At 45.4% G+C, this 27,715-nt stretch overlaps 1 protein-coding gene across 2 annotated transcripts; it reads left to right on the top strand.

The window, feature by feature from the left end:
- Positions 1-29: 29 nt before the first annotated feature.
- On the top strand, positions 30-27,715 carry FASLG (Fas ligand). 2 transcript variants are annotated; one of them, XM_085601644.1, is made up of 4 exons: positions 30-423; positions 12,889-12,937; positions 22,708-22,764; positions 24,616-27,715. In XM_085601644.1, the coding sequence occupies exons 1-4, from the start codon at positions 184-186 to the stop codon at positions 25,008-25,010; spliced, it is 741 nt and encodes a 246-aa protein (XP_085457770.1). In that variant the 5' UTR covers positions 30-183; the 3' UTR covers positions 25,011-27,715. The 2 variants fall into 2 exon arrangements, 1 of the variants encoding a protein (XP_085457770.1); XR_014960615.1 differs by lacking the exons at positions 30-423; positions 12,889-12,937 and adding an exon at positions 16,237-16,374 and having other exon boundaries at positions 24,616-24,695.

The following is a 27,715-nucleotide window of genomic DNA, read 5'->3' as shown; positions in this document are numbered from 1 at the left end:
TCAGACAGAACAAAGTAGGTGTCCCCTCTGAGAGAGAGCGAGCGCTCAGCGGACAAGTACAAACGAGGCGTATAAAGGAAGACTACCTCTCACATCCTGAGGCAGTGATCATAAGATCTCCCTGCAGAACCACTGGGCAAGAGGCATTGCTCTGGGGGTGGCAGAGACGTAGCCCACTGCAACATGCAGCAGAACCTCAACTATGCCTACCCACCCGTCTTCTGGGTAGATGGCGTGGCTGGTGCACCACCTGCATCCACCGGGCCACCCCTACCTCTGCGGAGGCCACTGAAGAGAAGAAGGGCTGGGACCTGGCTCTGCCTCTTTGCTGTTACTGTCTTGGTGTTCTTAGCTCTCACAGGAGTAGGACTGGGGTTCTACAAGATCGTCCAGCTGCAAAACGATCTGGACAGGATGAAGAAGGTAAAGTCCACCTCTACTTCATAATCCTGAAAGTCATTTTATCTGTTTTCTGGGGGATTTTGTGGGACTGTGCTACCATGAAGGATGTCACAGAATTATCCATGTTACTTTCCGGGATTTGTATATATATATATATATTATCGGTCCCTCCTGGACCTTGATCACATATATATATATATATATATATATATATATATATATATATATAACTTTTTTCATTTATTCAGCAAAAGGCAAGTGCATCTCATTTTAGCAACAGCTTTTCTAATCTACTTATGTTTACCTATTCGAAAGGTAACCATATATATATGTGTATATATATATATATATATATATTTATATATATATACACACACATATATAGGTACATATATATCCATGTACATATATATATCCATATACATATATAGGTACATATATATGTGTATATATATATACATATACATATATGTGTGTGTGTGGATATATACATATCTATCTATCTGCACACACACATATATGTATATATATATACACACATACACACACACACACACACACATATATATGTACCTATATATGTATATAGATATATATATATAGTTACCTTTCGAATAGGTAAACATAAGTAGATTAGAAGAGCTGTTGATAAAATGAGATGCACTTGCCTTTTGCTGAAGAAATGAAAAAAATTCTTCAATTAAAAAAAACGATAACTCAGTTTGAAATCCGGCATTGGTGTGAGAGAGAGAGAATAAAATGGGAATGATGCAAGCAATGCTGCTGCGAACAGGTATCCTTTACCGACATTTTACATATTGAGGGCCTAATTTGCAAAGTGCCTTTGTGAGTCAGGCCATCAGTCTGTTTCCTATCGGGGCGCCCACATCCTGTCCCTCAGGGCTCGTTGCATCACACCTCTTCAGGAAATTTAAGTGGTAGGGCTGCCAAGTTCTGTCAGCTCCTCTTACCCACATAGTTAAGATACGGTGTATATTGTATGTGCTAGGGTATGTTCTATATTATGTTTTGCTATTTTATGTTGTGTTGTGTTAGGATATGATGTTTATGTTATGTTGTGTTTAATGCTTGTAAACATTTAATTAGCACTAGCACCAAGACCAGAAGGTTGCAAGCAATTACTTTACAAGGTACTGCTTAGATGGTGAGGTATTGGGGGGAGTTGAGGCTTGAGTTAATTTCTGATGGTTAGGTGGTGTTTTGGAGTTCTTCGTCTGTTGCACATTGCTGGCCATTGGGCTTGGGGGTGCCTCGTCTCTCTTTGGAGACTATCGAGAATGTACAGTGGGAGTTGTAGTCTTGTTCATTGTAATTAAAGCATTTGGTCTAAGGCTGCAAAGTACTATGACTTGTTAAACGAAGGCACGGGATACATGATGCAATTTCCGGCGGAAGTGCTAAATCTCGAAGAGAATCCAGTCCACACGAAGTTGGATGGTTTTCCTTTACCAGCGAACTGGAAATCAGGCCTGGAGCCTTCTAATAACCATACCGGATGAAAGTCTCCCGCCGATGATGATTCATCCATGCTGGTTCACCAAAATGCTGCGGAAATGGAAATTACATTGCACTCTTTGACCTCTGGGGGCATCACTGGTTTGACTTGGTGATCTACCCTGAGCCCCTCAACAGCCCTGTATTAGCATATTACCCAACATTTTGATGCGGCTTGGCGGGGGCGAATTCAAAATGTCCTCCCGCTCAGGGCAATGCTAACTTTAGGTGGCATACCTCAAAGTTATATTATTTTACCTTTCTGGGAATGAAGAAGGACGGCTGGCAGTTCGGCGCGTGGAACCCCCCCGGGGGAGTGTCACCCGTCAAAAGCGGCAGAGTTGAGTGGTTCTTATTTTCCCGGTTTACCATCTCTTAATGCAGCGTCCTTGGGTACAAATGAGACCAGGGGTAGCAAAGGCAGTGGGTGTAGTAAACCCAAATGCCTGCTGCCACCCCTGGCTGCTCCTACGTGTGACCTCCAAGGCACGAGACAAGGACCATTCATCAAAGAACCTGTTTCAAGTCGACAAGGACTGTGGGAGGCGCGAGCACTGGAAACTAACAGTGACGCTTCCTGTCAGGGACCCACGCCATGCCTCTGCACGTGCAGTGGGCTGAAAGCCACAGCCACTTCCTGATGCTTTCTTAAGATAGGACCAAGATCAATCATAGGAAGCATATTCCGCTCTGACACATCTGTGCTGTGGGCTGCGGAGGGAATTAATGTAAACTATTATTCCAATCAGAGGTTGTGTTTCACCAGTTCCTATTGGCTGAGCCTCTGTAGGGAATCATTTTATGAGTTCTAATGGGAAGGTAAAAATGCTATGGAAAAGAACTAGGCTACCAGTGCGCTATTTTCCTATAGCACTAGTCAAAACGACAGGCTGCCAACTGAATTCCATAGTGTTATTAATCTGTCCCCATTGTCTTTTTACTGTCTGAGTAGGGCATGTTACTTTTCTATTGAACCTCTTGGAAGAATCCTTTTAAGTGTGTGTCACGGAAATCTTAGCACATACCAGTCCTATGTTCCTGTTGCTCTCTAGGGGATTTTCAAATCTTCCTAAAAGAAACTCATAGAAATCCAGAATAAATTATATAATAATCACTAGAAAAAATCATGTAGGGGAGTACAAGGAGAACATCCAATCCAGAATGCCTCATGTTGATGAAGTTGTGTGATCTTGGACACATCTCTATATTGCCCAAATTCAGAGCCTTTGCGAAGGGGTAAACAGCAAATATTAAACACGATATTAAAAACGACATTTAGATTAATAGCGAACAAAATTATTAATGCAAAGTTTTAGTGTCCTTACAGCTCATGGAATGTGTCTCTGCTCCTAGACTGTGCACTTATTTATATCTCTGGTAGAGTTCACTAAAGCCTAGGCTGCTAATGGCGGCTCAGGCAGCTGTCTGATCACGTGAACCCTCATCACTAAATATGTGCACGCAGCACCCGTAGGATACGTTACACTATTGAGAAGAGAGATGCACTAAGGCTGCCCAGATGTAGGCCCTCCTCTGGTTGCTCAGGTGACCTTTAAAGGTCACTAAACAATTGAATTTATGATATCTGCGCCCCTCGATGTAATGGGTAGAATAGGGCAAGAGTAGCAGTAATGGCATTTGCATTCCTAAAAGGGAGTATCTACAGTGTTGACATTTTTTTCACTGAGAGTGTTATTTAGACTAGAGATAAGGGTAAGAGTTTTAGGTGCAAGAATGGGGTGTGGAGTTTAAGGAAAATGTTACACAACTTTTCCACAGAAGGACAACACGCCTAACGTGGAAAACATTGACTCAAAGTCATCTCTTGTAAAAACCCAATCATACTAACATATACTTGCCCCCAAACATGCCAGAGCTGGATAGAGTACTAAACTATGCCAGCCCGAAAATGTGTGGGAAGTGATACTGGCTGTATTGGAGAATTAAAAACAGGTTGACATGTTTGTACACAGATATTGATGACAAGATGTGAGCAGTCTACTATTTTGTGGGTCTTTTTTTGAGAAAAGGTTTTTTCGCACTAAATGCTTTTAAAACGGAACCCGCATGCATGAAAATCTTCTCATTTCCTGCTGGCTCTTCTCACACAGATTCCTACTTGGTCTCCATCTTCAACACTTTTAACTTGGGATCACAGGCTTTCATGTGTCTGTCTTGCTATTTTTAGGTCGAGCCTGGGCAGCGCATGCGCTGCTCTGCGGGGTATGCTGTATTTGAGTATGAACTTGAAGCTCCGCCCACTCCCCGGCCATATTTTTCATTGGCTTGTGTCATTGTCCTATGTAAATGCTGGCTTATGGTTCGTTACTAGGCTTGTTAGTCCCTCCTTAGCACTGTCTTGTCTTCATTTGTAACCTCCATGAGGACTGGCCCTTTTACTTCTGTTGTTACACGGTATGTCTTGTTACTCAGTAGGCACTATTTTCTTTAATGAGTTTCTCCTACTGCAAGGAGGACATGCTTTCCTGCAACATTCAGCATGCCATGTGAGCTTTCACTTTCCAAGCAGCCCGGGACAATGGCGGCCGCTTCTTTGAAATGAAATAGGTCAAGCATTTACAAGAGTTTAAGCTATTGGCATTGTAAATGACAATGCCTTTTATTTATGTGTTAATTATCAAAATAGATAAATAAAAGGCATTGTCATTTATAATGCCAATAGCTTAAACTCTTGCGAACTCAAGACCTATCGCATTGTTGTTGGATTTGGCCCTTTTTGCAGGGTCATCCCTGAACTTTTTTCCTTCCGCTGTATTTCTTCTGACCTGTTGTTGGTGGTTTTATGACTCTGGGCACTTTACCACTGCTGATCAGTGCTAAAGTGCATATGCACTCCCTATTGTAAATTGATGTATGGATTAGTGACTTCATGATTGGCATATTTGGTTGACCTGTCAGACCCTATTACAGTGCACTGCGTGTGCCCAGGGCGTGTAAATCAAATGCTGCTGGTTGGCTTGCAGCACTGATTGTGCCACCCACCGGAGCAGCTTGTAAAATGTGTCTCAGGCCTGCCATTGCAGAGCCTGTGTGCAATCTGGGACTGCCATGTTGACTTGGCAAGTGCAACCACTTGCCAGTCACTAAACCTTCCCTTTTATACATGTTAGCCACCCCTAAGGTAGGCCCAAGGGCAGGGTGCATTGTATGTAAAAGGTAGGACATGCCCTGATGTGTGTGGCATGTCCTGATAGTGAATAACAGCCATCTTCGTTTTTCACTATTGCAAGGCTACCTGTCCCCATAGGCCAGAATGGGCATTTTGGTTATAACATCTTATAATCCTAACTGACCCAGGGAACATGGTAGAAATTCGAGTTTAGCATGCCTGAACTCGGAATGATAAAATACATCTTTTAGTGAAGTTGCTTTTAACATTCTGTGTTTGAAAATACCACTTTTAGAAAGTAGGTATTTTCTTACCTAACAATCCAGCCTGCCTCTGCTAGCTTTCATATTGTGTGTCTGATTTTGTGAGTGACAGGGCTGGGGGATTCCTGGAGACAGGATGAGTCAGCACAGGGCTGAATAGACCTATCTGCATGTAGAGTGGTGGGAGGAGTCAGCACCTGGGTCTGAAGAGGGCGGTGCCTGCCTTCCACAATGCTGGCTCCACCTCCTGTGGTGCGTCTGATGTTCCTGGCCCACACTGTCAAAGGAAAGAAGGAGTTCTGTAAACAAAGTGCTCCAGGACTGCACAGAACTGGTTTGGACTAGGTACAGGCTCCTCTGCCTTCAGAGGACAAAGGATTTAGTAGTATAAATATGGGGACCCAGACCCCAAGACTTTAGATCACTTCTGGGAATCAAGACAAACCTTTGCTGAGGAGAAGAACCAGGAAGCTGAAGGAGGAGACTACCCCTGTGCTGTGTGTTTGGGGGCTGGTCTGCAGTGGTTGCTTCATTGCCAAAGAAAGGAGAAGAGGACTGAGTGTGTTTTTCATCAACTTGCAGAAGATCTCCAAGGGCTTGAACTTGAGCTTGCCTCCTGCCTGAAGTCTCAGGGATACAAGACTTCACCAACCAGCTCCCCCCTGAATTCCCTTGCTGGGAATTGAAGTGCCTGCTGTTGTGCTGGGCTTCTGAGAGACTGCGTGTCGCTTGGAGCTGGAAGCGCGACTCAACGACGAGAAGCGTGTCGCCGCCGCGCCGCAGTTGCCGTCACATCGCCAAGGAAGCATGCCGCCACTGCCGCTGTCGCCATTGCATCGCCGAAGCGCGGCGCATCCCTGGAGAAGTGTTCTGCTGCTGCAGAGGTCGCCGTCGCATCACCGGAGAAGCGCATCGCAGGGCCTGTCGCGCCTCCAAAGATCATCGAGTCGCCGCACGGCCTTCGGGCGTGCACGCATCGCATCAACGTTGTCGCATTGTAGCCAAGATGCCATTTTGTCGCACCGCACCGGAGAAGCGTATCGCATTGAGGCACCATCTTGTCGCATCGTACCGGAGAGCAGTAAGAAACCAACGCATCACCTCCCCACACAGTAAGGAAGCGAGCATCAACTCCCCTGCGTAGCAGTAGGGAACCGACGCATCCACTCTCCTGAGTGTAAGGAACCGACGTATCACCAGCCCTGCGACCCTTTTGTTTGTTCTGCGTTACGCATCCAAGGTAAAGTGTCGCATTTACAATCTTAAGAGAACGGGGCTATTTCCTACCATTTTAAAGTCTATTTTTGAGTACAGTATTGTGGATTTTTGTCGATGGTCTTGTGTTAAGTCTATATAAAAATACTTATTTTTATAATACAACCTGTGTGGTGTCCATCTGTAGTGTTGTCACTATATTACTGTATGTGTTCACAAATGCTTTACACACTGCCTCTGAGATAAGCCTGCCTGCTCATGCCAAGCTACCAAGGGGTTGAGCAGGGATTATTTTAGGAGTGTAGCCCCTTTCCCTGACTAGACGCAAGGGTCCCTATTTGGTCAAGGGTACCTACCTCTGCCAACTAGAGACCCCCAAATCTAACATTGGTGGTCAGCGGTGAGGATTTGGACTTGCATTTGTGACTCATATACAGTGATTGTTGTACACCACTAGTGAGTGCAGAGCATAACGCAACCATATACATTTTTGTACAGTTTCTTTTCCTTGGAACTTCTTTTCTATTTTTGATTCTTGAGAACTGCCAATCTTTCTACCATGAGTAAGCCAGCGTCCATTGCATCTGTAGACATCGAATTGGAAGAAGAGAGAATTGATTCTTACACTGTGCCTAATCTCAAAGCTTTGTGCAATAAATTAAAAATCTCTGTGAAAGGCCTCACCAGAAAAGAGGAATACCAAAAGGCGCTGAGGGCCTGGTTGGAATCTAGGAATGCCAGTGAGCAGCCTGAGGATCCGGCGGTGGAGACAGAGGATTTAGATGGGCAGCTTGAGGGGCCAGTGGGACCAACCGGGAAGAAAGTACCTTCCAGGGTGGGCAGGTATGTTTCTTCCAAGGGTGTGTCCCCATGAGAGCAGGAGGACAGAGAGAGGGAAAGAGTGCACCAGTTGGAGCTAGCCAGGCTCAAAATAGATGGTCAGAAAGACATAGAGAGCAAGAAAATAGAGCTTGGGATGGAATTAGAAATGGAGAAGTTAGCCTTAGAGGAAAAGAGAATGCATTTTGAGCATGAAAAATGATAAGGGAGTTGGTGTGGAAAGCCAGGAGCTTAGGGATTCCTCCCTCTGGTGGCAGCAAACTTGTATTATTAAGTGCTGAGGGAGTAGTGCACACCCCCAGAGGTGTGACGCCTGACTTGGAGGGGGTTGATTTACGCCAGGAGTTTCGAGGACGTGAGGTAGCTCCGGTGGTGCACAGTGTCCCTGAGATAGATTAGGGAGCTGGCCCAGGGGTTCATGGTCCTAGTGATGGGAGGGACACTCCACTGACTCTGGATGAGAGTAGCAGAGAGGGGGGTTCCCCCATGGTTGAAGTCCTGGTGTGTGAATGTGAAAACCACCCAGAAGAGTGTGGGTTGAGTGACAGAGACGGTCAGATACTGTCTTGCCAATCTCAGGAGAGTGGTGTGGAGTACGTGTGTGAGGCACTGGATGGTGAGGTGAAGGATAGTTTGGTTAACCCCTGTGGGGGACTGTGTGATCCAATTGTGGGAGAGCATATTGTAAGTCCCTGTTTTCCAGAGCTATGCCAACACCTGTTGACGAGTGAGTTCTCTGACCCAGGGAGCTCACCAGGGAGGCAGACCTCTGGCTTTGTGCGAGAGGGTCTGAAGAGGCATTTGGGGGCGATCCTAAAAGGAGTGGCTCAGGTATCTTCCGGACCTGTGTGGTGGAAGAAGTTCAGAGTAGCCCAGCTAGGTCCTGGTGTAGTGGGAGGGGTGTAGGGGCTCACGTCCTGTCTCAGTGGAGACGGAGTGAGTGTGGGGCTGCTTGTCCCAAGGTGCCCGAAACCCAGTCTCCGGGCCTGGATGGTTTTTTGTAAGGGAACACCAGGTAGGGAGCCTAGTCTGTCCTGATGGGTCACCCGTTGAGGGGGATCCCCTAGTGTCTGGTGAACTGGGAGTGTCTGTAAGCGGGCCTCCATCCCTTCTGGTGTCTGGCAGTACCACGCCTAAGTGGAGGGTGCAGAAGTCCAGATTGAGGGGCGAGAGGGGGAAAGAGTCCCCAGTGGAAGAACTAGTGGGTCAGGGGCCAGCCAGAAGGGCTGAGTCACCAATGAATGACTATGGTAACACCACTTCTGTCCTGGGGATCGTCACGCACGGTCAGATGGACAGGGAGTGGGAGATCTGCACCAGGCAGACTGTCACACTACACATGAGTTGTGTGTCACCCTCGGGGGCATATGTGCTCCCAATGAAGTCCTGATGCGCCGGGCAAGTGTGCAACCGCAGGGGTTGGTCCCTGGGTTGGGAAGCCAAGGTTCAGGTGTTGTCTGACCTGGAGGGAGGGACAACTGTAAACAGTGTCCTGCCCGGTTGGTTTTCTAGTGGGACCACTCCAGGTGGGAGGGTACCGCACTCTGGAGAGGGGTGCAGAGGGAGGGAGTCCTCGCCTCTGACCCCGGTGCAACTGGAGGGTTTAGACCCTAGGTTGGAGGGTGTCCCCCCTGACCTGGAAGCCCAGTTGCAGGATAGAACCCCTGAACTGGTGGTCAAATTGCGCAGGACACCTGCCACAGGTGCCCTGGCAATTTTGGAAGGGGGTACCACTCCAGGTGGGAGGGTGCAGAGCCCCGAGGAGAAGGAGGACAGGGTGTGGGAAAGCCCAACCCAGTCTCCTGTCCAGCCACCGGGTATATGCCTGGGGCTGTTGGGTCGGTGCCAGGATGTCATACCTGACCTGACAGGAGAAAGAGTGGACAAAGGGTGCTAAGCACCTGGGGCTACTGCCTCCAGCTCTCTGATGCCACAGAGGTTTGAGAGCCCTGAGAGGCATAAGGCCTGGGTCTCATCACTGACCACTGTCAGTGGCCACTGTGGCTTGCTGTCTGTCTGTTGGGACACACCTGTGAGCAAGCTAAGGCTAGGTGCTGCACAGATGGTGTCTACAGGTGAGGAGAAGGGTTCCCCATGGGTTAGCTTGGTGGGCCCTGAGAGTATGGGCAGAGGGATCCAAATAGGTTCAGATTGGCGTAGAACTGGAGTATGCCCCTGCTGTTGCGGACCAGGGTCCAGGTTCTATTGCCCAAAGCAGGGAAGCCCATCAGGGTAGTGATTGGTCTACCCTGCATTTTGGCTGGAAGGGGGTTGTGTTGGCATTGGCCCTTTTTGCAGGGTCATCCCTGAACGTTTTGCCTTCCTCCTGTATTTATTTTGACCTGTTGTTGGTGGTTTTATGACTCTGGGCACTTTACCACTGCAGATCAGTGCTAAAGTGCATATGCTCTCCCTTTTGTAAATTGATATATGGATTAGTGACTCCATGATTGGCTTATTTGGTTTACCTATCAGACCCTAGTACAGTGCACTGCGTGTGCCCAGGGCGTGTAAATCAAATGCTGCTCGTGGGCTTGCAGCACTGAATGTGCCACCCACTGGAACAGCTTGTAAAGTGTGTCTCAGGCCTGCCATTGCAGAGCCTGTGTGCAGTCTGGTACTGCCATGTTGACTTGGCAAGTGCACCCACTTGCCAGTGCCTAAACCCTCCCTTTTCTACATGTTAGCCACCCCTAAGGTAGGCCCAAAGGCAGGGTGCATTGTATGTAAAAGGTAGGACATTCCCTGATGTGTGTGGCATGTCCTAATAGTGAATTGCAGCCATTTTCGTTTTTCACTATTGCAAGGCTACCTGTTCCCATAGGCCAGAATGAGCAGTTTGATTATAGCACCTTATAATCCTAACTGACCCAGGGAACATGGTAGAAATTCGAGTTCGGTATGCCTGAACTCAGAATAATAAAATACATATCTTTTAGTGAAGTTGGTTTTAACATTCTGTGTTTGAAAATTCCACTTTTAGAAATGAGGTATTTTCTAACCTAACCATCCAGCCTGCCTCTGCCAGCTTGTGTATTGTGTGTCTGGTTTTGTGGGTGACAGGGTCTGGGGGATTCCAGGAGACAGGGTGAGTCAGCACAGGGCTGGATAGACCTATCTGCATGTAGAGTGGTGGGAGGAGTCAGCAACTTGGTCTGAATAGGGCTGTGCCTGCCTTCCACATTGCTGGCTCCACCTCCTGTGGTGCGTCTGATGTCCCCGGCCCACACTGTCAAAGGAAAGAAGGAGTCCTGTAAACAAAGAGCTCCAGGACTGCACAGAACTGGTTTGGTCTATGTACAGGCCCCTCTGCCTTCAGGGGACAAATGATTTAATAGTATAAATATGGGGACCCAGACCCCAAGACTTTAGATCACTTCTGGTAATCAAGACGAACCTTTGCTGAGGAGAAGAACAAGGAAGCTGAAGGAGGAGACTACCCCTGTGCGGTGTGTTTGGGGGTTGGGCTTCAGTGGTTGCTTCATTGCCAAAGAAAGGAGAAGAGGACTGAGTGTGCTTTTCATCAACTTGCAGAAGATCTCCAAGGGCTTGAACGTGAGCTTGCCTCCTGCCTGAAGTCTCAGGGATACAAGACTTCACCCACCAGCACCCCCCTGAATTCCCTTGCTGGGAATTGAAGTGCTTGCTGTTGTGCTGGGCCTTCTGAGAGACTGCGTGTTGCTGGGAGCATGACTCAACGACGAGAAACGTGTTGCCGCAGTTGTCGTCGCATCGCCAAGGAAGCGTGCCACCGCTGCTGCTGTCGCCATCGCATCGCCGAAGCGCGGCGCATCCCCGGAGAAGCGTTCTGCCATCGCGGAGGTCGCCGTCGCATCACCGGAGAAGTGCATTGCAGGGCCTATCGCGGCTCCAAAGATCATCGAGTCGCTTCACGGTCGTCGGGCGTGCACACATCGCATCAACGTTGTTGCATCGTAACCAAGACGCCATTTTGTCGCATCGCACCGGAGAAGAATATCGCATCGAGGCGCCATCTTGCCGCATCGTACCAGAGAGCAGTAAAAAGTCGACGCATCACCTCCCCACACAGTAAGGGAGCGAGCATCAACTCTCCTGCGTAGCAGTAAGTAACCGACTCATCCACTCCCCTGAGTGTAAGGAACCAAAGCATCATCTTCCCTGCGACCCTTTTGTTTGTTCTGCGTTAAGCATCCAAGGTACTTCGAGAGTAAAGTGTCGCGTTTACAATCTTAAGAGAACTGAGCTATTTCCTACCATTTTAAAGTATTTTTGAGTACAGTATTGAGGATTTTTGTCATTGGTCTTGTGTTAAATATATATAAAAATACTTATTTTTATAATACAACCTGTGTGGTGTCCATCTGTAGTGTTGTCACTATATTACTGTATGTGTTCACAAATGCTTTACACGCTGCCTCTGAGATAAGCCTGCCTGCTCGTGCCAAGCTACCAAGGAGGTGAGCAGGGGTTATTTTAGGAGTGTTGCCCCTTTCCCTGACTAGACGCTAGGGTCCCTATTTGGTCAAAGCAGTGCTTTAAATGGGCCGGTACTCACTGGTACTGAGTACCTGCACTTCTTAGTTTTATCACTCTGAGTACCGGCACTTCTCTACTGCCGAGGAGAGTACCGGTACTCATGAAGCGCTGGTGCTGGCGGCCTGTCTCTGACAGCCAAGTTACTTCTGTAGGCCTGAGCCGAGCCCCCGCTGAACTATTCAGCTTGGGCTCATTTGCATACCGTCCGGGTGTTCACCATCATGCTGTGTTGCAAACACAGAAATCGAGGCAGCCCGGTGACAACGCTATTCAGAAAAGCCGTGGGAGGTAACCAGGTTCAAATGGATTTAATCCTACCTGATTCTTTTGTTAAGTGTCTGCTATTGTTTGTCTGCTTGCCTGTGATTATTTTTGTGTGAGAGAAAAGGGGAGAGAATGGACACTCTTGCAAGGAGGAAATGTGTGGAATGCTTTTGTATGCACGTCTGCTTGTTTCTTTCTGTGTCGCTGGAGAATATATTGTATTGTTCCAAGAAACAGCAATTAACAGGAGTAATGTTGCAAATATTACAAAACAAGGAAATGTGAAAATATCACCACGTTTGGCTTTCGTTGTGTAATGAGTAAACAAACGTTCTTTGTTTATTGAAAGTCATTTCTCATTTGTTTTGGTATGTGCTTCAAGTAGTATATAAGTCAAGAAGCATGTCTTCCCTTAAGCCCCGCCCCCAATCCCCGCTCACTCGCCACATGTAAATGAGTACCTGCACATTTCCCCCCCATTTAAAGCACTGGGTCAAAGGTACCTACCTCTGCCAACTAGAGACCCCCAAATCTAAGAATTGCAAATGCTTGTTTAAGTTACTCTCCTGATAATTGTGTTTATCTGTTCTGCTGCTTTGATGTGACTGGAGATGAAGTAGACATCTGCGAGAAAAGTGCTGACAAGAAAGGTAGATTTTCATGCAGGCCTTGAAGGCCCAGCTTGTCTGCACAGTATAAATACACATAAACAAATTGAATGTCCCTTTTCTATCTTTACAGCCGTTTGCCAGCAGTGATGGGTTGACTTCATTCCTAGAGAAGCACACCGGTGAGTACAACTTTTCACACTGTGAACACTGCAAATATAACCATCACCACAAGGCCTTGCCAAGACGTGCATCGACTTAGCTATCAGTAGTGCAGCAGATGCAGTGACACCGGGGCCCATAGGAATCAAGGGATGATCCCCAAAAATAACTGCATTTTATTATCCAACTGGAGGGAAGGGGACGAATTTTCAATGCTTGCTGTAAGGCCGAAAGTGTCCCTGCTACCTCACTGAAGACCGACCCTCCACATGCACACCCAGATTTTTCTGTCCTTCTGATGCTGTGTGCAGTGGTCCTTTTCTCTCCATCCCTCCCCCCCCCACGGTTTTAAATATATTTTTCATCTGTTTCCCAGGCAGTGTATCCGGAGTGGCATTCTAGCTGTGTTAGTGCTGGATTTCAAAAAAGGGTAATTCTTAGAGTGCCAAATGTTCGCATTTGAACCAATAACCCTGGATTGCCTGGCAGTCCAAGGGTTGGACTAAGGCATAATCCTGAACTGGTCTCATATCAGAGTTTGAAATAAAAATTATTCCTAGAGTTAACCAAGCCATCAAGTTGAAGATGAGGAGAAACTTTATGGCTGGGTCAAGCCCAGTATTAATTATAAATGTATTAGTTTTAGGATGAAGGTCAGTCTTGACGTTGCATTTTTCTGGGTTTGAATTTTGGATCAATCGCCCCAGTAGACACTCTCGTAACAAAACTGTGGCCTGGCATTCAGTATTTTCCTGGGGATACATTTTTGTAGTCTTGCTACAAACAGCAATTGCTGTGTACCGCAGACAGCATTGTAACCAATGCTTTAACATACAGAGTGGGCTCTGGGTTTGGCCCTTGTTCATAACTGCATGGCTTTCTTGTCTGTTTCAGTTCCCTTCTCTTGATTGGGTGGCTTTCCCCAGATTCTTGTGTTTGTCCCGCCCAAGGAGCATTTTGGTTTCACCCTACTTTTCGATTGGTTGAGTTCATCATATCACTCCTGACGACAGGGAACTATTTTTCTCTTCATGTTTTACATCTTTAGACTTTTTAGCACTCGAAGAGAGTACGTGGGGGCATATCAGCAACTATCGGCGATAATTCTCGCTAAGCGCACTTAGCGCTAGGATAATTATTGCCGGCTATCGCTGGATTCTATCGCGGAGATAGCGTGCTATCAGCAACGCTTATGTCCAAAGCGATAGAAATCCATGCGTTAGCTACAAAACAGTGCGATTATCGCTGAAATCCAACAATAATCGCACTGTGACAGGAGATACTTTGCTGATAGGGCAGAGTGGATTTAGCCATGTAATCCACCTCCCATTGGATTACATGGCTAAATCAGATTGAAAGCAGGTGTACAGGAACCTGCGTTAAGCGCGGTTAGCGCTTCTTTTCCAATCGCTAAGCTGGTTAGCAATTCCTTTGTTAATTGGAGAAATGTAAGTTAGCAACATTTCTCCAGTTATTTTGGGAAGGAACGCCCACTTTGCATCTCATTAGAGATGCATAGCTGGGCGTTGGGAAAAAGGTCGCTAAGGCAAGGATTCACGCGATAGCGTGTCCTTGCTGATACTGTGATAAAATTATCGCTGCTTTTCGCCTGAAAACGGACGCTAAAGCGGCGATAATTTTATTGCGCCGGCTTGATGATATGCCCCGTGGCTCTTCCTCTGTGCTGTACGTGTTGCTCTCTTTCCCCCCATGCTTTAACCTGTGCCCCTCCAATACCAAGGCATCTCTCTCCCGACTGATGGGTTTCTTTCTGCCCTAGTCCCATGTCCCTCTCCCTGCACTCCACTGCCCTGCCAACAGCAGGCGAGCACTGCAGCTCAGTTTGTCTGTCTTTCCCTCTGACAGCCAGTGAGCAGGGTGGCTTCTCTCTCTGCTCTCTCAGCCGCCCCTGGCTGCGTGCTCTACAGCCTGACCCCCACCACTGCCCGCTTCCATGCTGCATGCCTCCTACTACTCTACTGCAACATAGTTAGGCAGACTGACACTGCACAACAGCCGTGGCAAGTGCCACTCGTCAGATGCATTTCAGTAATTGCCTCCTCATCACTATCACTGCTCTGAAATCTAAGGGCAACACAATTCAGCTGACAAAGTGCAGCCTCAGTTGTATTATCAATATCTGCTAGCTGCACTAATAGTGGCTGAGGTGGGGACTCTGTTTGCACTTCCTTTCACTCTCTTGTGATTCTGCCAAGGTGCACACAGCCCAGAAAGGAGCAGAAGTCAAATTATCATGATTACTGCATCTATGGTCATATGTAAGCCAGGCCCGACAGCTGACCTGAAGGATTTTAGATGAAGAGCTTCATGGTGCAGAAGTGAGTGACCACTCAGAAATGTTATCTCAGTGCCCAGAGATCCCCTAAGGGCTCCCACTTCCAGATGAAGCTGTCTCTCAGTGACCTGACTTCTTCATATTTCAGGAATATGTTTATGTTCGAGGGCTTTAGCTTCTTCAGCAGGCTGAGAAGGGAAAGGGGTAAGGAAATGCCATTGGTGAAGTACTGCCAAGCTTCTTGCTCAGAGTGTTGCTGGTATCAGTCCGATTCTGGTCAGCTGCACAAGTAAGTGATTCAGCAGGGAGGGTCTAAGTGGCTTACAGATGTGTGAGGACAGGAATGTCCCCTGCAATGGTAAACATGTGCGAACCCCCTGCCTGAAGTCACGTGAATGCATGTGAAAATAGTATATGTACCGGTGTTTTCTCAGCTGTCACTCTGATCTAGCATGTGCACTGAGGTGTAGCACTGTCCAAGGTCCAGAATTTGTTCAGTGACCTGGAGGGGTTCATCAAACATACTTTTTTTTACTGTACATATTTTGGGTTGCTAATATGAAGGAGTGATGACACCATACCAATTTTTGTGGATTAATAGTTTTGAGCAGAAGTTTTTCTGTTTCACTGGTGAGTGTTGCCTACCTGGCACATTCATGTAAATTTCTGCATAGATGTAACATAGAGACCCTTGCTCTGATATCCTGTGTGTGTGATGAGTTTGTGTAGGCATGATGAAGGTGGTAGAAATACTCTGGGCCATATTAGCAAGGACTTGCGATAAACATCGCAAAGCGCGCTCAGCACTGTATTTTTTGTCGCTGGATATCGCTGGTCTAGATCGCGGAGATAAAGCGTTATTATCAACGTTTATCTCCACTCACTGTTGTTGGAGCGTGGAGCAGCTGAGGGGTTCCTGTACCTTTAAGGCTGGAGCCTTTCCCAGGCCCCGCCCAGTCAACAGCCGTATTGCGTCTCCCATGCCATCTCGCTGCCCACAGCCGGCTCCGCCGATGCTTGCCAGCCGATGCTCCCAACCGGAGCCTTGTCGCCTTGCTCCCCTGGCTTCTGGTGCCTCTAAACACATGGGGCCTTGTTACCGCAGAGTTCCTGGAGCTTCTGAGCCAACCCAATGCTGGATCCTCTCCTGAGAAGTTGCAGGTAAGCCTGGAGGCGCAGTCCTTTGCCGTCCGCCACGACGCATGCAAACTGGTCACCGCTGGTCCCGATGCGCTACTCCTCTGGCTCCTATCCACTCCGATCTGGCGAGGCTCTGTTCCATACTTAGGGGGAGTGCGTGCTGTGTGGGCATTTCGCCCCCTTCTTATCCCCCCTCGCGGCTTGCCAGCTCGCCCCTGGATTGGGGGGGCCGTAGCTTGCCCTGGGTTGACCAATCCTGGTCACCCCATTTTGCAGGCTTGAGCTCTGAGGGGGAGGGCTTCCCGCCTCCAGGCGGCGTTTGTCCAGGGCCCCCATTGGGTCCGGCTTCCCCTTCCCCGGCTCCAAATATTGACTTTTTCTTTTCTTAGCAAACTTTTTAACACTCTCTGGGGGGAAAAGAATACTGTTATGTACTGTTTACCTTGAATCTGAACTGATTGCTGCTCTCACTACGCATGAAGTCTTCGTATTGTAGACGCTCTGTTTTACTTCCCGATTCCTAATTCATTCGGACTTTGCACTTTTTCCCCCTCTCCTTCTGGGAGGAGGAAGGCCCGCTCTGAGCTGCCATCTTAGTGCTGCTAGAATATAACAACAAACTGCTAATACTGCAACTCCTGTTCTATGTCAACTTTTTTGTGAAAACACTTTTAGAAATAAAACAAAAAGTGTGGAAGACCTTCGTTTTTTTTATTTAATCATTGGATTTGTTTTATTTTTTCATTTATTTATACTTCCATTTATAAGGACAATTTGCTATTTACAACTGTCTATTAATGACCAATTTTTGAAAAATTTCCCCACACCACTCATTGAAACATATCAGGCATACTTATCAAACATCTCATTCATTCCTCATACACATACATTCCTGACTCATTCTAAAATATACCGCAATTAATTAATGAACAAAAATGTACTTTGTCTATTTAGACCACAGAAAAGATTGTTTCACAAATTAATCTCAAAAGTTATTGCATTGTTGAGTTATTCAAAATTTCTTGTGGTCTCTTCACAAGGTCTACGCGTTTCGAGACCCATTTTTTCTGGGGCTCTCTTCAGGACCTCGAATGCAAACTTGTTACAATCAGCCGATCTGTAACGAAGAATGTCACTTGTTAAGGATTCCGTGATAGAATCAAATATTGGAGCAAGCGTTGTCGCTAACGGCGAGTCTTGGCGAGAAGTTCGCAAATTAGTCGAGTGGAATCTTGGTTGGTGATAGTCTCTTTTATGTTCTTGCTGGTGCGGTGTTCAAGTGCTCTTGGGGGCTATGCAGGATGAAAAATGCCATTAGAGGGCTGGTGTAGCTCTCCTAGCTAAGTAATCCTCGTTTCTTCTTTCGCGGTATTCGAATGGGGTCCATTCGAATACCGCGAAAGAAGAAACGAGGATACAGGTCGGTCCCAACTCGTAATGCTGAATTACTTAGCTAGGACGATTCCTTCAACCCGATCCAATGGTGGTCAGAAGACACACCTGCTCCATCCAATACTGTAGAAATTGCCAAGAACCTCGGAGTAAAATTTGATGCCTCTTTTGTTTCCGCCACAAGAACTCGCAGTGGCAATGATGTGTTTTAACCTCATTAAAATCCTCAAAAAGATTTTGATTTCATTCCCTACTCTGCAAGGAAGGCAGTGGCAGTAGCACTTATCCTGTCTAGATTAGACTACTGTAATAGCCTTTTTGCAGGAGCTAACAAACAAGTAGTAAAAAAATTACAGGTTGTACAGAATGCAGCGGCCTGCTTGGTGCTGAAAACGTCCCGCCGGTCAAAAGCCCTCAAAACTCTTCATTGGGTGCCTCTCCAAAAAAGAATTCTATTCAAGGTCTTGGTAATTACTTTTAGAACCTTTAGAGACTTGGGGCCATATGTAGATAGCTAAATACCGGTCGGTAACGGCCGAAAATCGGTAATTTTCCCGTTACCAACCGGTATTTAGCCCTTTCTAATGTAGGAGGCAGGTTTTAAGGATTCGGTAATTTACCGAATCGGTATTTTAAGAAATCAGTAAAATACCGATTCGGTAAATTACCGAATCCTTAAATCCTATGTAGGGAGCACCTTTTTGTTTTAAGGATTCGTTATTTACCACCAACTACAGGTTGGTGGTAAATACTGAATACCTTTTAAAAAGCACTTTTGTGCTTTTCTAGAAATGCCATGTGGCAGACATACATGCCCTTAGGGCATGTATGTGCGCCACATGTGCACACATGCACGATTCAGGGGTGCAACAGGGTGTCAATGTGACACCCTGCCACCCTTGAATATTCTCCCCCTATTACCGAATCGGTATTTACCGAATCGGTAATAGTCAATGGCTTCCCATTCATTCCTATGGGCCTCCAGGCCCATAGGAATGAATTGGAAGGTATTCCTTATTACCGATTCGGTAAATACCGAATCAGTAATACCGAATATTACCGAATCGGTAAAATTTACCGATTTTTTTACCTACATTCTATTTACCGATTCTTAAATACCGAATCGGTAAAATTCGGTATTTAGGAATCGGTAAATAGAAATTACTTACATATGGCCCTTGGAACCGAAATACTTAGCGGCAAAGTTCACTACTTACATCACTGCTAGGACATTTAGTTCCTCCACAGCGAATCTTCTTAAACCGCCCACTTTTAGGTATAAACTAAAGGAGGAAAATCTGTGGCAGTTTTGGGAACCAGAGCATGGAATCTCATGCCTACACAACTAAGGGCGATGGAATCAGAAACCCAATTTAGGCAAGCCTTGAAGACCTGGATATTTGGGGCCACTGATGTATTCTGTTCCTATAACTGAAATACAACTCATGCCTACCTGACACCCTTTGCTCTTTTCCGCATAGTGCCAGGATGCTCCCTTCGGAGTGACAGCTGCGCTTTATAACTATTTAAATCAAATCAAATACTATAAAATCAAAAACAAATTTGAGCTGCTATTTATGACTTTAACTTCCCATGCCATATTTTGTTAAATGCTATTAGAATCACTTTACTGCTTTCCCCCGAATCGGTAAATGTACTCCTTTATAAACTCCTGCGCTGGGTTAGGACTTTTGTCTTTGAAACTGGTGAACTCAGCCTGTACACCCTGTAATAGCAGATTCTCATGAAAGTGTTTCTTGACTCTCTGACAGAAGAAGCATAAGAGCTACTCTCACTTGCACCAGTGTCATCCGTGGACAAAATACTTTATCTGTGAGTGCTGGAAAAGACAGTTTCTTCCCTGACCACTAGGCATATTGGAAATCTATGCTTATTATTGGTGTTGTGGCTGCTTTCTGGTTGGCGCTCACTTGGATCTAATCTTGAGTGTAGGTGATGTGGATTTGAGGAAGGCCAACGAACCTGCTTCTTGAAGCTGCTAGTGTGACTGCTTGCCCAAGGTTTTGGCCCCGCGACAACTGAGAGATCATGGTGCAAACTGTTATATGGAGACATGGTCCAACTGTCTGAAAAATATTCTAGGTGTATGACCCACTTAGGCATTAGGTAGTGGTTTGTTGGAGTAAAAATGAGTGGAACAAATTTTTGTGAGAAACAAAATCCACAGAAAAATCAAATGCAGAATCTTACTGAATATGAAGTTTCAAACTGATTTGATAAATATTGCACATTTATCAACCACTGCCAGACATACCTCCTGCTCTGAGCTTTCCTTCCCTTGCAACATCATTTCATCGTGAGCCCCAGAAATGTCTTGGAAGCCCTATCTGTGAGCACCACCCTTCTAAGTGATTCCTGATCTGAAAACGCCACAGCAGGAGAACAGATCAAGGGAATCCTTCCATTCGGACAGACTTATGTCCTACAATGGCCACCACAATGGCCCTCACATCGCCGTATATTATTTTACTTTTTTCCCAAGACTCTTTATTGCAACCTCTGATTCCATGCATTTAATTTTATAGACACTTAGTGATACATAGCTTTGAGACAACCACCACTAAAGAGGAATGAGCGCCATAAAAAAATCTAAATATGCATATGCTCATTGTGGTAAACCCGGTACCCCAATCTGTGCCTATAGCCAAATGCTACTGAAAAGGCCAGAAGAACATTAGGATATTTCTTTGATTTTCCTCATGTTAAGTCATAATTCTCCAATTATTTATTTTAGCTTCAAGTTTAATAGGCACCCTTTTTGCTCTAGCAAAAAAAGTGATAAAGAAATTGTACTATGATTTCTTAAATCGTTTTTTGAAGTTGTTGTGCCATTTAGCTAATACATTTTTATGTTTTATAGATTTGATTTCAGACCTCACATTTTTTATTCCTTTGACTCTGTGACTTTTAGAAGAGTTGATCCTTGTAAATCTAGCAACTTCCTCTAAAATCTGTCTAAACTATGAGAGGTTTAGAGAGGATACTGTGAGGAGATATTTGGATTGCCTCTGTGGAACCTTCCTGGCAAGGGCATTGTGGCTTCAGTTAAGGTCTTTAATGAAACTCCCACCTCGCCCTGCCAGGTGGATTTCTTACTAGCTGCTTTCTGGAATTGATTGAATGATGATTTTGAGAGTGGCACTCTTTCTTTATTTGAAGAAATATTCATTTGAGATGATCCCCTAATGATCTCCTGTCTCCAGTGCCATGTTAAGGATTTTGCAGGGCTTGGGTAAGGCATACTTTAGGGGCCATGGTTCGGAACTACTTTCCATTTTATTGAAAATGTTCTACTAATTCAAGCCCTATTATTCCAAACAATATTGAGGTGGAGAAATAAACAGATGTTCAACAGAGAGAATGTTCCATTTCACCGGGCGCCCCTTGGAAGATGGGGACCCTGGGCAATTGCCCACTTTGCCGATGCCTTAAAATGCCTCTGCCTGCCTCAGTTTTAATCAAAGATGAGTCTGTGTTTGAATTGAGATTAATCCTGCTGTGAACTAATTGTTAGGGTAAAAACGGTGGCCAACCTCGGATTGACCTTTTGTCTTCATCTTAAAGAAGGCTTGATTCTTGAGTGACACTATTCTGTTTGATCCGAGGACTACATTTCTTACCAGATGTCAACTCAAAACTTATCCTGGATGACCTCTTGTCGGCCTTGATGCTGCAGTCTATTCTAGAATTACCTTTTCTGTGTTTCAGACAAATGTTGACAGTAGAGTTGGATCTTGCCTTATTATTAATGATGGGCATATTGTGGAATAGATTCCTGCTTTGTTGTGTATTCTAAGGGTGATTCTTGAGTGATTCTTTGTCTTGATTTGTCATGAAATAATTCAAATCAATTTCTCGCCTAGATTTGAACTAAGGATTGGTGATAAGAGAGAAAATTGATTTAGGCTACAGTTGAGGATTTGTTTTTCAATTAACGTTTTCCTTATATGAATTACATTTGATATTCTCGACAGATCTTATTCAAGTTAAAATAGGGTTTTTATCTCGAGTGACCAATTAAGTGAGTGGCTGGTCTTATTTGAATCAAGTAGGGATTGAGAGTTGATGTTAAAACGATTATGGGAGCTGGGATGGAACTTTGTGTATGGTTTGAACAAAGGATCACTATTTTTATAAGGTATATTTGTACCTTGGTGTCAGGGCATTGCAGCTATGAATGTTACCTTTCGCTCATCTTGATGCCTTTTCAATTGTAAAGCCTTTCTAACATTACCGCTGACAACTCTGCCTGATGCACTGATGTGATCACAGCTGGTAATCTTGCACATGGTGTCCAGTGTGGTCATTAGTACAATACTAATAATATCAGTAGCTTGGGATAACTTTCATTTAACATAAATAGCTCTTATTACAGAAAAGGTTGGAGAGCCCTGCTATAACCCTTCAGCGTGGATATTCACCTTTCAAGGGTGTAGATCCCTAGGCCCCTGCAGCTCCATTCACTTGACCTCTACTCAAAGCTCACCAAAGACACAGCCCTCTGGAAGCCACAAGACAATACTGTGCAGCCAGCCTCCCTGGGCCGCTCAGACGTCAAAGGAAACACCTTGCCCATCAGATGTCCACTCCTTCTTGACTTTAGACAAGGCTGTAATGGGCACAGAGATCAGCCCAAGTATGGGGAGAGGGAACACATGTACACCTGTGCAGCCCTGTTGGCTGTCTATGGATTGCTTGACTTTATTTCGTGGTTCTAGGGGTTTATTATGTAGTTATGGCTGATGCTATAATATATTGCCACTATGATATAATTCCTCATAGTGCAGGTGATATATCCCCCTCCCACACACACACACATGCTCTCTCTCTTTTTCCCCACCTCGCTTGCTTTCTCCTCAGATGGTAGTGGTTGTGATTAATAGCTTTATGATTTTCTATTTTGCAACTGAACTTTATAAAAGCCTCTGTTCCTTTTCACAGGCCTGCCTAATTTATTATCAGCAAAGCAACATCCAAGGAGAGCAGCCCATTTAACGGGTGAGTGGCACTTTGTTGTTATTCAAAAACCTTTCTAGTATATCTTCTTCTGCTACTTCTTTCTCAAGGTCAAATTCAGAAACTCAGTAACTACCTTTCGCACTGAGTAAATTTCATACAGAAACCTCTACACTTTGTTGTAAAGCTACCTTTTAATAGACTTTGTAAAAGAAAAACTTCTTTTATACAGTCTTTGTAATTTATGAGTGATTTATTGTGCCTTTTGATCTTTGAATCTGGAATCAATTGATTCACCCTCTCATATTCATGCTCGCCTTATCCTTGCTGATGATAATTTGCAATGAAGTGCCACCACCCTCCAGATGGTACATCATGCCTTTTACCTTTCCCGTAGTTCTCTCACACTCCCATTGGTCAGCAACTTGCAGGCTCCAGTTTTTCTAGCTTGGTTTGCATGCACCTCCATCCTATTGTTTAATGGGAATCCACACAGAAGGGCAAATCAGCTAAGGGTGACATTACATGCATCCCTGTTTCATTAGTTAGGACTATAGCTACAATTATACAAATGCTACATCAGTCAGTACTGTCCTGCAGACACTACTCATCTTTGCTCAAATTCTTATCCACTTGCCCAATGCACAAGACCAGCACCTGACACAACCTAACTCTTTCATTGCCCACACATAAATTTAAATCCAACCCCAGGGCTGTGGGACCTAGTAGTGGCCAGCCACCGATAGACATGTCACAATACACACACACGTTCCTGATCCGTTACTCCTCCCCAGATTCCCCTCTATCAACCACTGCAATGGCCAATAGGAACTCCAGTTGGCCATCCGGACCAGTCAGTAAACACTGACCAGAATGCCTTTTGGGCCACCAGCACCCTCACCAGGGCACTAGAAATGAGTGATGTTCTTAAACCAAAACAACATTGCTTCAATGAATGGATGTTAAGGGACCCAGGGCTCCCTTGACTCAGATAGACCCAAACTGGCCTATAGGTGAGGAGGGAACCCCTTTCTTGTTAATACCCATGATTTATAGCAACACAGACATTGGCATAGGAAGAGAAGCAGATTGGGTCAGGGAATGCACTGACACGGCAACAGAAACACCCTGGGACAATTACACATCAACAAGGAATACACCTGTACTGGTCCAAGAAATAAACCAACATTGGGTCAGGAACTGGGAACACTGGGAACTGTCTCCTACTGTGCAAAGGACAGGGATTACCCAGCCACTAGTACACAGAGACACTCAGATTGAGACTGGAGAGACTGGGCAGGGAGTCACATATATTGGCCCAGACAGTGCACCTACACAGGGATATAAAATGCATCCACAAGGCAAGCATTGTGTTTAAACTGTAAAGGCAGTGACATCTACTTTTGACAAAATGGGAATCATTCTCCCACTTAGGGAAAAGCATCTCAGGATGGTAAATTAAAAAAAAATTCTACTCCACATATTTGAGGTTGTAGGCCTAAGACTTATAGCCTCCGTTCACAGGTTCCCCAGTTGAATAAATCAACTAATTCCAGTGCCTAATTGACAACCAGATCTCAACCTGGGGACCAAGTGAAATTTATTATCAAAAATTGTGGCTCTATGCATTACCCACTGCCAGTGCACTTTGATGGAGGTGGTGCTCAATAATAGATTAATGTGGCTAACCATCTTCCAAAAAAAGGCAGTCGGCAGATATGCTCCAAATGTCAGGATATGTGATCAAGTAAAAATGACTAAAAAGGAGAAAAGGGGGCGGCAAGGTAAAAATAAATCTTTGAAACAATGGTTTACAGTTGCTTGATCCACAAGAGGTCAAGAATATTCATGTTTGTGCTGCTTCTGATCACACATCTGCATGTATTTCCCCAGGCAAATCCAATACAAACTCTCTGCCACTGGACTGGGAGGACACCCATGGACGAGCCTTCCTGGATGGAGTCCGTTACGTAAACCGAGGCCTCGTCATCAATGAAACCGGACTGTACTTCGTCTACTCCACGGTCTACTTCCGGTGGAAGACTTGTGAAAACAAACCTCTCATTCATACCGTTTTCAAGCGGACTCAAGCCTCCAGAAATGATGTGACTCTACTTGAGGGCAGAAAAATTAACTACTGTGGCAACAATCGTTTGTGGGCGCGAAGCAGCTCCCTGGCTGCCGTCTTCAACCTCACCCGGTTTGAAAGCCTATATGTCAATGTGTCAGACATCAGTCTAGTGGGTTTTGATGAAACCAAGACCTTCTTTGGACTTTATAAACTTTAGAGTTCTTCTGAGACCTCTGATCAAATGAGCACTGGCGACGATGGAAAGCGAGAGACCACTGATTGCTAACCCTGGAGAAGGTGAAGTGAACTGCGATGAGAAATGCAGATATCGTTAAAGGTGCTAGATGTGGAGACCTTCTCTTTGCAAGCTGTTGGTCACAAAAGTCACTACAGGGTTCCAATTAGCCTGGGATGAAAGCTGCATTGTTTTTTTAAAAGAAAATTTACGTTCTTCTAGGGCATAAAGGGGAAAGCTTTTGCCTTACAGTGACACGTAATGAGGACTTGATAAGGTGGGTTAACTGATCTGTTTTTGTTTCATAGATGGATATAGGGACTGAAAAGCGAGGGTTAGTGTGACAGCTTGTCCTTACTGTCTACTGATATTATTCAACTGGATGATAATGATGGAAGATAAGGGATACACTTTCACTCTAAGGACATGATTTATGACAGCAATGAGTAGGGTGAGTGAACTCAAGGAATATAGAAACAGGGATGGGTCTTCCTTTTTCAGGGACAGACAAGAGTATTCTAATATGGAGAGCAAGGATCAGGTATCCTGAACTCACAGTGGCAGACAGTAGGACTGTATGAGTACAGTCGTCAGCATATGTCCTCGGTGCACATAGATGGCATAGAGTGGGGCTGTATGAGTAAAGTAACACGTACAGCACTTGACCTCACAGTGGCAGACAGTGGAGCTTCAACTTACAGTGCGAATTAATTTAGTTGGGTAGGTGGAGCAACCAGTAAAGCTCTCCGCTGCACAGTGGCAGGTAGTGAGGCCAGAAGCAGAAAGTAAGAGGGACAGAGCCTAATCACCCAGTGAAGGGCAGTGACACTGCAGGGAGAGTAAGAGGGAACCCAACCACCACCCTCTGGTAACAGACTCTGTCACTGGATGGGTGAAGTCAAAAAGAAAAACCCTCACTTCCGAGTGACAGTTTCACAATAGAATAATGCGGGTCATCCATGCTAGTCCACGCAAACCATTCACTTGCACTGAATTCAGGATGTGAATCTACCTAGTTTGAGCACTCTCAGAAACATACAACTGGTTCCTCAACTCATGGATAATAGTACTGATGAGTTGTATGAAACGGTGGGTGCTGTACAGGAGCAGACGAGTGTCCTAATTTAGAGCGCAGACAGGTAGATATATGTTCACAAGGCACTCCCACATGTGCACACTCATACATAGGTGTCCCAGTTCACTCTTAACTCGTTATTGAGCTTTGCCTCCCCCTGGACCAGGAATCCAACTTTAGTGCTCTATACACCAATGAAAGCCCACACAGCCAGCTTTGTGCCATGCTCCGTGCTTTCATTGCCACAAATGACTCCTGAGCCACAGTGGCTCTTTACATGTCTTGGAGGCTACAAATGCTTTAAAAGACACTGCAAGAAATATGGAAAGCCAGGTCAGAGATAGGAAATGACAATGAGGTAGGGAAACGTGTACCGACCTCATTCAATCTGGTTCTTGGGGCCATCTCTGAGTTGGACAACGAGGTGGTATATTTCGCTTGTGTATCTTCCTTGTGTCCTAAGGTACACTTTACCCTTCCTAGTAGAATCTCAGGGCTCTCTCCCACCTTCACTAGAGCTTTCACACACTAAGAAGTGAAGCAGTAGGAGGGTTGTGATAGCCAGTTAGAAGGTGGAACCATCATGCCTCCTGTATGGGTCCATTGAAAAGGTTAGCATGCCTTGAGTGCCTAGCCAAGAAACCTGTGGCTGAGACTTAGCTGAACATCATGTCTGGGCAGGACCACCCTCAAGTTAATAGAGAAGAGTTCCACCTTACATATTCTCCTCACTGGAGTCGTTGAACTCTATAAATGGTGACCTGTATCACTCTGCTTCTGAGAAGTTGTCAGGTCCACGCTTCCCTCCAGCTCCAACTTTGCAGATGCAAATCAATGCACCTTGAAGAATGCATGGTGACAGCAACTCTAGATCAGACCAAGCCTTATGCTAGAAGAAGCAGTCCCAAGAGTGATATCTGACCTCCTAGAGACAGCCATTCATATTTTGGCCTCAAACTATTTTTTTATTTATTCTCCTTGTTGCAACTACACAAAGTGGTACTAGTGTGCCTTACACATACTAGAGCAAAAATTAAAAACTAGTAGAACATTAGTGGTAGGACTTCTTTCCCCTAGGATCTCAAGCCTAGAGCCCTCTGGGGTTGCCCTACTGGTAGCTCTTGTGCAATCTCTCTACCTTGGAATGTTACAGAATACTCGTACCTCTGTGACAACCAGTTGCTCACCTGCAGGCAATCCCTCAATCCTTTACGTGCAGGCACTGTTACTCACTCTAGTACCAGCCCAGGCACAGGTCAGGTTATCCTTCATTCAGGACATACCGGCTAAAATGTTCCTCTCGATTCCATGGGCACACTAACTGTGGCAGCCAGGAAGAGCCTACATGACCACCAACAAACTATGTCCATCCATGTAAACTCCATCTTTATACACCATGCGTACTGCTCCCAACAAATAGGTTTCTCCCTCAGGTATAGGGAAGAGTGCAATATTTTATTGAAAGCCATAGGGTCAAGTATGTCAGAGTAGTGATTAATTCAACTGGAAGAGGATGAATGTCCTTATTATGTTTTAAATGCTTTAAATATTGGTGTATTTTTTATGCAGTTTAATATATTCTTATGTAAATATAAAGAAATATATGTTTCTA

The sequence above is a fragment of the Triturus cristatus genome, chromosome 4_2 (genome assembly GCF_964204655.1).
Source record: "Triturus cristatus chromosome 4_2, aTriCri1.1, whole genome shotgun sequence".
In the NCBI taxonomy this organism is placed as follows: Eukaryota; Metazoa; Chordata; class Amphibia; order Caudata; family Salamandridae; genus Triturus; species Triturus cristatus.
This window is presented reverse-complemented; position numbering and strand designations above follow the sequence as displayed.